We start from the raw sequence: 12,208 nt of genomic DNA, 5'->3' as shown, positions 1-12,208 counted from the left end.
CCAGAGGGAAGAGTGATACGATCTGGGTGTGTGCGTGCGTGTGCACCTGAGTGTGCGTGGGGGGAGTGTCTGACTCGTGTGCGAGCATCTGTGTGTGCGTGCGTTGGGGGGGCATGTGCATCATGCACAGATGTGGGGAGCTCGGAGGCAGTGGACCCATATCCCAAGACCCACAGCCCCTTTAGGAGGGGAGAGGGTGGCGCTGCTCCCGGCCCAGGGACAGACAGCAGTGACAGAGTGCTCAAGGCATGACAGGGGTCAGCAGCCCAGGAGGCTGGGGCCCCCAAGCCCCTTCACACGCATGCACACGCATGCCCACACAGAGGTACTCAGCCCAGAGGGTCTGCCCCTTGCCCTGGACAGAGACAGAAAAGGAGAGACACAGACACAAGGGAGGAGGCCACGTGAGGAGGGAGGCAGAGACTGGAGTGATGCGGCCACAAGCCAAGGGGCGTCTGGGGCCACCGGAAGCTGGAGGTAGTATGGTCCTGGTGACACCTTGATTTCAGACATCTGGCCTCTAGAATCGTGTGAGGATAAAGTTCTACTGTTTTAAGCCACGTAGGTTGCTGGTCATTTGTTACAGCCGCGCCAGGAAACCAACCCAGCTGGTGTGGAGAGAGGGCTGGGGGAGGGGGAGCTCAGTAGGGGGGTGGGGGCTGAGGAGGGAGATTAAGGTTGGCCTGAGTGGGTGGGTGGGAAAAGGTGGCTTTTTTCCTTTCAGCGTTCCCAGCTCTCTCAAATCATAGCAATTGTCTGACTGTAACAGAATGCCCAGAGTAACTGTCTGTCACTAGCTTGGGCGTGCCTTTGGTGTTCTACATGCCTGACTCCTGACGCACAGTTTCCTACTTGTGGAAGACACAAACGAAACGTGGGAAGCCACTGTGAGCTGGACATTCAACAACATTCATTCAGCAAACATTTATTAAGCTCCCACTGTGCTGCCACGCTGAAAAGTCGAGCAGCAACCAAATCCCCAAGGGATGCTGGGCCCCTGGAAAACCCTGACACAAACAGCCCTCATGCCCTCATTTCGTGCACAGCATTCCCTTCAGGGCTCATCTGTAGGTCTGGGAAACTCCGACAAACCTGGATTCGGGTTTTACGAACACTGACATTGAACCCCACGTCTTCTCTAGTTGGGAGACACCGATGTGAGCTCCGGTAAGCGATCCCCCCGCCCCCGGCCCCCGCCGCGGCTTGGCAGACAGCCAGCTCTCCCCGTCCTGAACCACGCGGGGCCACCAGCCCTGAGGCACACCTTAGTCGGACCGCAGGGACTTGTAGCTCAGGTGCCGGGGAGGGTGATATTTTCGTGCCCTGATCGTAGGACTGTAACGTCACTTCACCCTGGAGGAGTAACCCTGCCGGTTCCGGTTGCCGCCGTTCGGCTCGCGAGGGCGGAGCGTGAGTCTCCAGGAGGCGGGGCGTCAGCCTCCCGGGGGCGGGGCGTCGGCTCCAAAGGAGACATTTGCTGCATCTAGGGGACAGGGCGGGCGCCTTCGGCCTCTGCGCTTGCGCTTGAGCTTGAGTCTGCGTATTCGGCCGGACCCGCCTTTGGCGGACAGCTGAGCTACCCACCCTGGGGCGGGCGGGCCGGCCTGGGCTGGGCTGGCTGGCGGGCTGGCGGGCGGGCGGGCTGGCGGGCGGGCGGGCGGGCGGGCCGGCCGGGGCGGGGCGGGATCTCCGCTCCCGCCGTGAGCACCCGGGGAGCCGGCCGCCTCGCGTCCGGGCCCTTCTCCTTCCCGTGGGGGATCGGGGCCCCTGGGGCGGGACCTCATGGAAGCAGTTGGCCCGGGGACCTGCGGTGGAGGGGATGCGGCACTAGGCGCGGAGGGGCGGCCAGCACCCGAGGCGAGGGTGCACTTCCGAGTGACGAGGTTCATCATGGAGGCAGGTAACCACGGCCGGGAAGAGGGCGGGCCCCGCGCGGACGGGACGTGGGAGCCAGAGCCGCATTGCTGCACTTTCACCCAGCTGGCCCCAACCCGCCGCGGGAGCACCGAACAGGCAGGCAGGGGCTGGCGTAGCGGGGATCCGCTTCCCGAAAGATGGGACCCGCCAAATTCGGTGCTGGCGTGGCTGAGCGGAGGGAAGAGATCGGGCCTGCACTGCCCTAGCGGAGGCTGGGAGGCTCGGCTTAGGGGTACCGGCCTCTGCCTTTCCGCCACGCCCTGCATACTAGGCTTTGAGCTGCGAGGCATACGCGGTCATGGCCATTTCATGGGCGGGCGCGTAGGTCCAAAGAGAGGATGTGGAAACTAGAAGGCCCCAGCTAGAAGGTGGCGGAATCGGGGCGCCTGCATATCGATTGAGCGTGCCGCGCCTTTCGACACACCTGCCTCGCAGCACACGGGGAGGCTGGCACCTGGTCACACGGAGCCTTTTGGAGCATATGCCCTTGGTGAGGCTCCTGACAAACCTTGTTGACGAGGTCCCATCACATCTAGGACCCAGGGGCTTCCCTGGTGGCGCAGTGGTTGAGAATCCGCCTGCCAATGCAGGAGACACGGGTTCGATCTCTGGTCCGGGAGGATCCCACATGCTGAGGAGCAGCACAGCCCATGTGCCTAGAGCCCGTGCTGAGCTGGGCCTGCAGTGCTGTAACTAGTGAAGCCGGCGCGCCTAGAGCCCGTGCTCGGCAACAAGAGGAGCCACCGCAGTGAGAAGCCCGCGCAACGCAATGAACAGTAGCCCCCGCTCGCCACAACTAGAGGAAGCCCACGTGCAGCCACGAAGAACCCAACGCAGTAAATAAATAAATAAATATACAGGGAACTCTGGCAAATTTAAGTTTAAAAAACAAACAACCCCCCCCCCCCAAAAAAAAACCCAAAACAAAACAACTAGGAGCCGGGGCGCAGCTCACGTTTTGAACCCGGCCAGGGCATCCACACCGTGGTGTTGGGTGCTCTAGCTCCGAAGGCGAGGCGATGTAGCTAATTGGATTCCGGTAGAAACACTGTTTCCATCAAAAGTGGTTTGCTCTGTTGTTGTTGATCTTTGTTAATTTGTATGCATTCTGCCGAAGAGGGCGATCTTTGTTACTTTGTATACATTCTGCCAAAGAGGGCGATCTTTGTTACTTTGTATACATTCTGCCGAAGAGGGCGATCTTTGTTACTTTGTATACATTCTGGCGAAGAGGGTGATCTTTGTTACTTTGTATACATTCTGGCGAAGAGGGCGTTGGGTGAGTCCGCTTTCAAGTCAAGGTGGGCAGAGCCTGGGGAAAATAGTGCAGGACCACTAATCCCAGTGATTTGTACATTTAATTTCCAGGAAGTTTTGCAAAGTGTATAAGGAAGGATGGCAGTGCCTCCTCATATACTCCATACATCTGCTTGGAGGATCCATGTGAACCAGGGAAGCATGCTACCCTTTGAGGGTTTGCTATATAAAAGGCAAGACTTGGAGGGTCATGTGCAGTAATACCACCTAATCTGACATCTCTGAGAATGAGGGGTCCTATGTAGGAACTGTCTATGAAACTGAAGTTTAAACCTGGAAATGCTAAAACCTAAATGCTAAAAGCTAATGCTGAAATGTTTCGCATATGCCCTTGCCCTCTGTGTGAGGTTGAATACCGGTCCTCCAAAGATTTCCCCATCCTAATTCCCAGAACCTGTGACTGTTACCTCATGTGGCAAAAGAGATTTTGCAGATGGGATTAAGCATCTTGATGTCGGGGAGCTATCCTAGGTTATCTGGTGGGCCCAATATAATCACACCCGTCCTTAGAGAGAGAGGCAGGAGGAGTAGATAGGCTACGTGATGATGGAAGCAGAGTTAGAAGATGCCGCACCGCTGGCTTTGAGGATGGAGGAAAGGGCCGTGAGCCAAAGATTGCAGGCGCTTCAGAAGTTGGAAAGGGCAAGGGAGTGGATTCTCCTCTGGAACCTCCAGAAGGAACCAGCCCTGCCGACACCTTGAACTTAGCCCCCTAAGACTCATTTTGGACTTCTGACCACCGGCATTGTAAGAGAAAAAAGTATGTGTTGTTTTAAGCCACTTAGTTTGTGGTGCCTTGTTACAGCAGCTCTGGGGGACTAATACACCTTTTTAGGTAGAGGATGTTGACCCAATGTGGTGATTTCCCTAGGAGCTGTCGGGGGGATTTAGGGCTCTAACCCCTAAATCAAACCATCATGCTCTGGTGTTTGAGTTCTGTTCCCTTCTCCCTCGAGCCTGGCTGTGGCCTTTCTCCTGCTCTGCGGGCAGTTGCCTTTGGCAGTCACCCTGCTTTGCTTTTCTTGCCTTTGCTAACCTGTGGATTAGTAAACCAGTGCTGAGTATAATCTTAAACTATGACCTCAGGACTCGCGGCACCTGTTTGATACTCAGAGACCTTTTTTCCTCCTGTCACATTGGCAGGATTTTGGTTAGGTGAGCTGCAGAGGTGGGGGCAACCTCTGGTTAAATGCCTGCTAAGGTGGAAACAGACACACAACTTGTTCCTTTTCAAGATGTGCAGAAAGGGATATGCCAGGTGCAGTAGTTTGAAGCCTTGCTTCTACTGGCGTGGCCTCGAGGCTTGGGAGAAGCGTGGAGCCCACAGAGCTACTGAAGGGAATGCTGCACCCCAGCGTGACCCCCAGGGGCTTGTTAGCACGTTAGAGTCTGAGAAGCTCGCGTCTAAATCCCTCAGGTCGAGGACCCGGTGGAAGGCATGGCAGCCCCTGCCAGCTGGGCCCTGAGCTCTCGGTCTTGTCAGAACAGGGATGTGCACCCTTAGGGCCCAACCTGGCGGCTCCCCTCACACTTTGCAGGGGGCGAGCCCTGGATGAAGCACTCCCCTGCCTGCTTTCTCTCGGTAGGTGTCAAGCTAGGGATGCGGTCCATCCCCATCGCCACCGCCTGTGCCATATACCATAAGTTCTTCTGCGAGATCGACCTGGACGCCTATGACCCCTACTTGGTGGCCATGTCTTCCCTTTACTTGGCCGGCAAAGTGGAGGAACAGCGCCTGCGCACTCGTGACATCATCAACGTTTCCAACAGGTAGCCGCTTCTGGTGTCCCCGTGAATGGGAGGCCAGGGAAGGATCTCACTAGGCCCTGCCCCCCAGGCGGCAGCAGTCCAACTAAGGAGGAGGCACCTGGGTGGCCGTGAACTGGGGCCGGGAGCAGTAACAGCAAAGGCAGGGGTGAGCCAGGAGCCTAGGGGCACCTGTACGAGAGAAGCTGGGGCCAGATTTTGGGGAACCTCAGAGGCCAGATGGGGTGCAGAGCGGGGTGGGAAGGAGGGTGTCCCTAGCGTCGCACGCGGGCACAGCTGGAGCAGAGTGTGTACGGACAGCTGATTCAGTTTGTGGTCCAGCAGAAACTGACACACCATTGTAAAGCAACCGTAGTCCAATAAGGATGTTAAACAATAAATGAAAGATCAAATTCTATTCTAAAAAAAAAAAAAGATTCTCGTGGGATCTTGGACAGGATGGATGGAGCCAGTTGGGTTCTGGGGCCGCTGTCCTGTTTAGATGGTGTGGAAACATGGTCAGAGTTGCTCAGGAGTGTCTCTCGCAGAGTCCTGGGCCCAAGCAGCCGTGTTCCTGTTGGGGAAGGACACGGGGCTCCAGCCGGCTGGGCGGGCTGTGCCGAGGTCCTGGGGCCTGGGAGGAAGCAATTTATGGAAAGTTAGTGCGTCATAGCCTTTCCAGGAACTCTAATCGTTAGGGGAGAAAACTATTTTGTGCTGCTTCTCTTTTAAGAAACAGTTAACAGAAAAGCACTCCCCACCGCGTAAACATGACAGGTTCACGGTGTACCTCGAAAGAGTAGGAGAAAAACAGGGGAGGGAACCGCGGAAGGGCAGCCGGAGTCCACCTGTCATTGCCAGGGCCCCGGCGGGGAGGGTGGGCGGGCACCAGGGGAAACCGTGGGGCGCTCTAATAGGACGTTGGCGCCCGGTGTGGTTCTGTGGGGAGATCGGAAGAAGAGGGAGGGGCCGGGAAGGGTGAGTCAGCGGCAGAGAACTGGGGTCACTTGAGTGTGTATCCCATTCCCGCACAGCTTGGTGATCTTGCATAGGTGGGAGTGTTGTGGACAAATAAGGTGTAAATAAGGACACAAAGATCTGGAATGAAACAAAATGGAAAGCTAAAATACATTTACGTTTCTGAGGGCATCATTCTTGTGTTCAAATGCCTTCCTTGGGCCCAGAGTGAGAGCCCGGGGCATCGCCGCCCCGGGTGCAAAGACTGTTCCTCAGGAGACACTGCAGAGAGCCCATCTTTACACTCGACGTCCTGCTGAGGAGGTGGGACAGCCATGGGGCTAACGCTAGAAGTGGCTTCTTTCCTCTCTGGTTACCGTTTGTATGGCATACGTACACCTGTAGGTGGAGAGTGGTTGATGGTGACCTGTGCCGATCAAGAGCACAGGGGCCCTGGCGTTGCCTCTGGGTATCCCACGACTGGGCGCTCCTGGGGCCACCCACTTCTGCTGTCAGCTGTGTTGTTTCTCTGCACAGGTACTTCCACCCGGACAGCGAGCCCTTGGAACTGGACTCACGCTTTTGGGAGCTCCGGGATAGCATCGTGCAGTGTGAGCTGCTCGTACTGAGGGTTCTGCGTTTCCAGGTCTCCTTCCAGCACCCTCACAAGGTATGTGCTGGGGGGGTCGCCGACAGTTCCCAGAGGCACGAAGCTACTTGCAGCCCCCTGAGCCTGGAGCCACGCGGGGCCCTGGGGAGAAGCAGTGACCGGCTCGGGCAGCCTCGCCCGTCGCCACTCTCGGGGTCCGTCAGGCAGCTCTAATTTCAGCTGCTGCCTTTCCGCCCGCTCGGCTGTGGCTGCGAGCCAGGATCCGCGTGCCCTCTGAAGCCCGTGCCCGTCCCCAGACCCGTATGAATTATTTGTTCACTGAGCCACGGGGAGGCAGGGCCCATTTCCTGACCTGCCGAGTCCCTGTGCCAGGAGTTGCTGCCCCGCCTCAGAGCTCAGTGCCAGCTCAGCTGTGCGTACGAACCCACGAGAAAAGCCTGGTCACTCACCGTTCACAGCTAGGAGTGCGTTCGTCCCAACAGAAGAATTGCTTCAGAAAGCAGCAGAAGGGGCACGTGAACCCTTAGAGCACTCGGAAGGACCCTGTGGACAGCTGGAAAGGTGGCCTGCAGAGAGGCGGGTGGGGGGGCTTGGGACGTGTGCCTTCCCGACCGCCTCCCTAGTCCCAGAGCCGCTGGTGGAGATTCCAAGCCGTAGTGTTTTCTGTCGGCGTGCGGTGCAGGGCTGCTCTCCTCAGTGGCACTCCCCGTGGGCTCAGGAGAGAGTGGTGTTCGGGCAGAGGGGGAGCTGACAGACGGCCGAGCTGGAGGGCATTCAGAGGCCCTGGCGCCCCGAGAGCCAGTGTCCGGTGTCTGGCTGGCCCCTAGCCTCAGGCTGGACTGTGGGTGCCTTGCCCTGTCGTGCACATCGGGGCGCCGTTTCTGGAGTTTTAATGTTTGAGCTGGGCCACGGGCATGAGGAGAATGATCGCTGATGGTGGCCGGCACAGGGCCACGTTGACGGAGAGGGACAGTGGCGGGGTGGCCATGGAGAGCGGCCGAGTGGGTTTTGGGAGCCGGGCCTGGAGGCTGAGAGCAGGCGGGCCTGAGGGGACCGCGGCGGGGCTGGAGGTGAACCTGGCAGGAGGGTGGGGCAAGGCCTGTGGAAGGCACTGGGGCTTTTTTCCAGTGACACCGGGAGGCGACATATCCGATCTGTGGCGTACACACATCGTGACACTTAGGGGAGAGTGGCTGGTGGGCAGACAGGCCGCAGGCTCACAGTAAAGGAGGCAGGTGACGGGGGGCCAGCTGACTGGCGTGTCTTTGCAGTACCTGCTCCACTACCTGTTGTCCGTCAAGAACTGGCTGAACCGTTACAGCTGGCAGCGGAGCCCCGTCTCCATCACCGCCTGGGCCCTGCTGCGCGACAGCTACCACGGGGGGCTGTGCCTCCGGTTCCAGGCTCAGCACATAGCCGTGGCGGTGCTCCACCTGGCCCTGCAGGCCTATGGGGTCGAGGTGCCCGCTGAGGCCGAGGCCGAGAAGCCATGGTGGCAGGTGAGGTGACTGCGTTGGCAGTCCCCCTTGGCGTGTGTCCCCCTCTTCTCTGCCTGAGGTCCCTGTACCTGGTGTCACATTTCTTTGTAGTAATTATCCACAAAGAAAGATACGGGCTACTTGGGAACCTTGAAGCTTGAGGCTACTCTGTCCTAATAGTCTAAGGCAGGCTCTCGCCCTCGACACCGCGGACGTTCAGGGTCGGATGTAGGAGCAGGACAGCGCCAGACGTTGCCAAGTGCCTCGGGATAGGGATCGCCCCTGGCTGAGAACTACTGAGGCCAACCAAGCACTTTTTTTGAACTGAGTGGGAGCTTGTCGTAGATCCGAGGTTAATAAGTCTGGCTTCACGTCAGAAGACGTACAGGGGGTGCTCTAAAAAGACAGCGGTTGGTAGGTAGGTAGATAGATGATGTGTGGATGGATAGGTGATGGTGGATGGTGGGATGGAGAGATGATGGAAAAGGAGGTAGTTGGATGATAGATGGGTGGGTGGATGCATAGATAGATAAGACAGATGACACCCCGCCTCCCCGAGACGTACTGAATGCTGAGAGCGGTTTGTCGAGAGCTGGGTGAAGTGTGTCTGTCAGAAAGGCTGCAGTTCTAGCGGGTTTCCCTGGGTAGTCCCACCGTTCCTTAAAATGGGATTTTGACATCATTCTCCGTTTTTCCTTTCCTGTACTTGAAGTTTGCCGGCCCTCTCTTCATGATACCTTTGTCCCTCCTTGTCCTACAATGAGATTCCATGTAAGCAGACTTTGAGGTGACGGAAGGCTCCTCCTTTTTGGGCACCACCCCTCCCACGCGAACCCACAGTGGCTGCCCTCCCCCTTCCTGAGGCTCCCTCCCCCGGCCTGCTCGCCCTTCCTGGGAGCTCACAGCTTCTTTCTGTGATTCACTGTCCTGTATTGCCTGTCTGCCCCCCAGCCCCCCACCGCACCCCAAGGCCAGGGACCTTGTCTGCTTCATCGGTGTCTGGGCAGGTGGGGGGCAAAGGGCGGCTGCGTGGACAAAAGCATTGCTCCGTGCCGGGCTTCTTGGGGACTTCCAGATCACGTGAGCCCAAGGTCCCCACTCTGTTGAATCAGGTGGCGGTGCAAGGGGCCGCTGCTTCCTGGCCCGTCCTGGGCTGACTTTCCTCTGCGTGTCCTCCCTGCTCTCCTTTCTCTTCGCTTGTTCCTGACGGTGACCGGGGCTGGAGCTGCCGCAGCAACCTCTGCCTCCCGCTCTGGGCCGCCACCCCTCACCCCTCGTGAGAGGAGAGCACGGAGAGCGGCTCCGCCACGGGCCTCTTTTCTGGGCGACACACACGTGCCCAGCAATCGTTCTCCTGGACGAGGCCGCCCCTCTGGACGCTACGCCCGCGCTTCGCTCGCTCTTGTCTTTCCGGGTGGCTCCGAGTTCCGTGCACGGGAGCGGCCGGGCATCCTTTGGGCACGTGAGGGCCGCTTCTTGGTGCTGAGTGGCTGCTGACGAGCCGCCTGCCCAGCCCCGAGGTGCTGCCTCTAAATCGTGAGACATTCTTACTGCTCATCGAGCGTGGCAGCGGTGGCAGCGGGGCGGCCGTTTGTGCCCAGGTGCTTCGGGCCTCTGGGTGGATGAGGCTCTGGCTCTAAAGCAGTAGCGAGTTGTAGCGGGTGTCGGAATCCCCATCTTTTGGAGGCCGAGTCCTGTTCCGTGGTGTGGCTGGACCGCGTCATGTCGGTTCGTTCCTCCATGAGGGACACTTGGATTGTTTCCAGCTTTTGGCCCTGGGCTACTTTTTTTAAAAAAAATATTTATCTATTTACGTGGCTGCGCCGGGTCTTAGTTGCGGCAGGCGGGCTCCTTAGTTGCAGCTCGCATGTGGGATCTAGTTCCCTGACCAGGGATCGAACCCGGGCCCCCTGCATTGGGAGCGCACAGTCTTAACCACTGTGCCACCGGGGAAGTCCCAGCCCCGGACTACATTTTAGCGGTCATTTCTTGGCTTGGGGTCTCCAAGAGCATACAGCTAGTGGACCCTGACAAGCAAGCCTGTATTTCTTTTCTTTTTTTTTTTTTTTAACATCTTTATTGGAGTATAATTGCTTTCCAATGGTGTTTTAGTTTCTGCTTTATAACAAAGTGAATCAGTTATACATATACATATGTCCCCATATCTCTTCCCTCTTGCGTCCCCCTCCCTCCCACCCTCCCTATCCCACCCCTCTAGGTGGTCACAGAGCACTGAGCTGATCTCCCTGTGCTATGCAAGCCTGTATTTCTGAAGTATTTATTTTCCAACCGGAGTCCAGGGGGTGACGGCTGATCTTCCTGAGCCAGTGGTCGAGGGAGGGGCTGTTTCCAGGTCACTATCTCCCACCTGAAGTGACAGCCTGTGGAGAGTTCACGCTTCCTTTGGTGGCCATGCAGGAGGGTGGACTCAGGTCCAGCTTTTGCCCCAGCTCAGCCCTGGGCCTTGACCTTCATGGTACCTTGATTCCCCAGGCAGCACCCCCCGGCCCGGGGGCCACGGCATCCGACCAAGTGCTCCTTGTTTTGCTTTTTACTTGCCGTGTCATCAGGGGTCTCAGGCTTGCTGTGCTGCCGAGAGGACTCACAGAGTTCAGAAAAGCCGTTATGCTCGTGGTTATGGGAGTTCGGCTTAGTTACCGGGGAAGGGTACAGGTTGAAATCAGCAAAGATAAAAAGGAACGGAGGACAGGTCCAGGAGAGACCAGATATGAGCTCCCAGGTCCCTTGGCCCTGGGCAAACCGAGACCCTCTCATCAGGCAGGGGCCTAGAGTTCCCCTCCCAGGAGCCAGGCCAGGACTGGACCTTCCTTGGGAACGTGCAGAGTTAAGCCCTCTTCATTTGGGCCCCTGGGGACTCACGTTGCAATTTTATAAGCTCTGTGGCACAGTCAAGCGGCGGTCTGGGGACTTCCCCGGCGGCCCAGTGGTTAGGACTCAGTGCTCTCACTGCCGGGGCCCGGGTTCAATCCCTGGTCGGGGAACTAAGATCCAGCAAGCTGTGCAGCGTGGCCAAAAAAAAAAAAAAAAAAAGACACGTTCTGGTCCAGGCTAGAGAGCAGGTCCACGTGTTCCCTAGGGGTTGGCCTAGGGTAGAGTGGGGTCCAGGAGACCTAGCCTATTTCTGGAAATGAACTCCCACCCCTGCTCCCATACCCAGAGACTGTGGACCAGGGGGAGGCAGGAGCCTGTCACCAGCTTCCCATGTAACCCAGGACAAGTCCCCTCTCCTGTATGAGTTGGATGATCACCACAGCCTCTTCCATCTGGAATGTTCTCTGCTTTGTGATCAGCCTCGGCAGGCTGGACCTGAACCGGCTGTGCAGAGAGCCACCCTCGTTTCCAATAGCCGAGTCCCCACGCCATCCCCCACCCCTGTGCACTGTGATTCTGTGCTTAGTGGCGGGTGCCTTGTTTAACGGAGAGGGAGTCTAACCGGAACCTGTTTTCCTTCTCCTTTCTAGGTGTTTAGTGAAGACCTTACCAAGCCAATCATTGATAACATTGTGTCTGATCTCATTCAGATTTATACCATGGACACAGAGATCCCCTAAGGCCCTGGTCCAGGCCTGCCCAAAGAGAAGTCCGTGACGCTCGGCAGCCTGGGGATGGCACCGCCACAGGGCCGTGAACGCCGGCCCCCAGAGGACCAGCTGGAAGGGCTGGTGAAGGCGATGACTGTCCCCGGCAGCCGTGGTCTGGACAGTGACAGGAGCCACGCCTTCAGCGGGCGGGCTTGGAGTTCACCGCGAGGGGCTGCCGAGGCCAGGCGCCGCGTCTGCTTTTGTCCTTTGAGAGGACCTGACTGCCGTGGAGGGTGACGTCGTCGGAAGGAAAATCAAAGAAAGGATGGGACTGAGCCCCTGGGGATTTTTTAAAAGCCTGATTTATAGAATGAATTAATGTGTAACATAGATGGAACTTTATTTTGTGTAATAAAAGATACAAATGAACTGGGACACCCGGTGTTTGCTCTCTAGCCCGTGCTGCCCTGGGGGGCTTGTGGGTGCCGTCCAGACTCGATTTCCCCTCAAAGGCTCTCCAGGTGGAAGTGCCTGGGGTAGGCCCTCCACCGCTTCCGGAAGGTAGGATGGCACAGTGTGTGCCCGTGTCACAATGACGTCCCCTAGAAGGGCCCACGTGTCCTCCCTCCTCTGCTGGGACC

At 57.8% G+C, this 12,208-nt stretch overlaps 1 protein-coding gene across 6 annotated transcripts; it reads left to right on the top strand.

Annotated features, from left to right (window-relative positions):
- The first annotated feature begins 1,662 nt into the window (after positions 1–1,662).
- CCNQ (cyclin Q) lies at positions 1,663–12,002 on the top strand. 6 transcript variants are annotated; one of them, XR_004348136.1, is made up of 5 exons: positions 1,663–5,004; positions 6,475–6,607; positions 7,006–7,108; positions 7,819–8,046; positions 11,568–12,002. XR_004348136.1 is itself a non-coding variant. In XM_032620558.1 (5 exons), exons 1-5 carry the CDS (start codon positions 1,783–1,785, stop codon positions 11,595–11,597), a joined length of 753 nt encoding a protein of 250 aa, XP_032476449.1. In that variant the 5' UTR covers positions 1,672–1,782; the 3' UTR covers positions 11,598–12,002. The 6 variants fall into 6 exon arrangements, 5 of the variants coding, with proteins under 5 accessions (XP_032476449.1, XP_032476452.1, XP_032476451.1 ...); XM_032620558.1 differs by lacking the exon at positions 7,006–7,108 and having other exon boundaries at positions 1,672–1,900; positions 4,821–5,004; positions 11,508–12,002; XM_032620561.1 differs by lacking the exon at positions 7,006–7,108 and having other exon boundaries at positions 1,673–1,900; positions 4,821–5,004.
- Positions 12,003–12,208: the final 206 nt, after the last annotated feature.

Source organism: Phocoena sinus, chromosome X (assembly GCF_008692025.1).
Source record: "Phocoena sinus isolate mPhoSin1 chromosome X, mPhoSin1.pri, whole genome shotgun sequence".
In the NCBI taxonomy this organism is placed as follows: Eukaryota; Metazoa; Chordata; class Mammalia; order Artiodactyla; family Phocoenidae; genus Phocoena; species Phocoena sinus.
The sequence above is the reverse complement of the archived record's forward strand: the minus strand, read 5'-3'. Positions and strand labels throughout refer to the sequence as shown.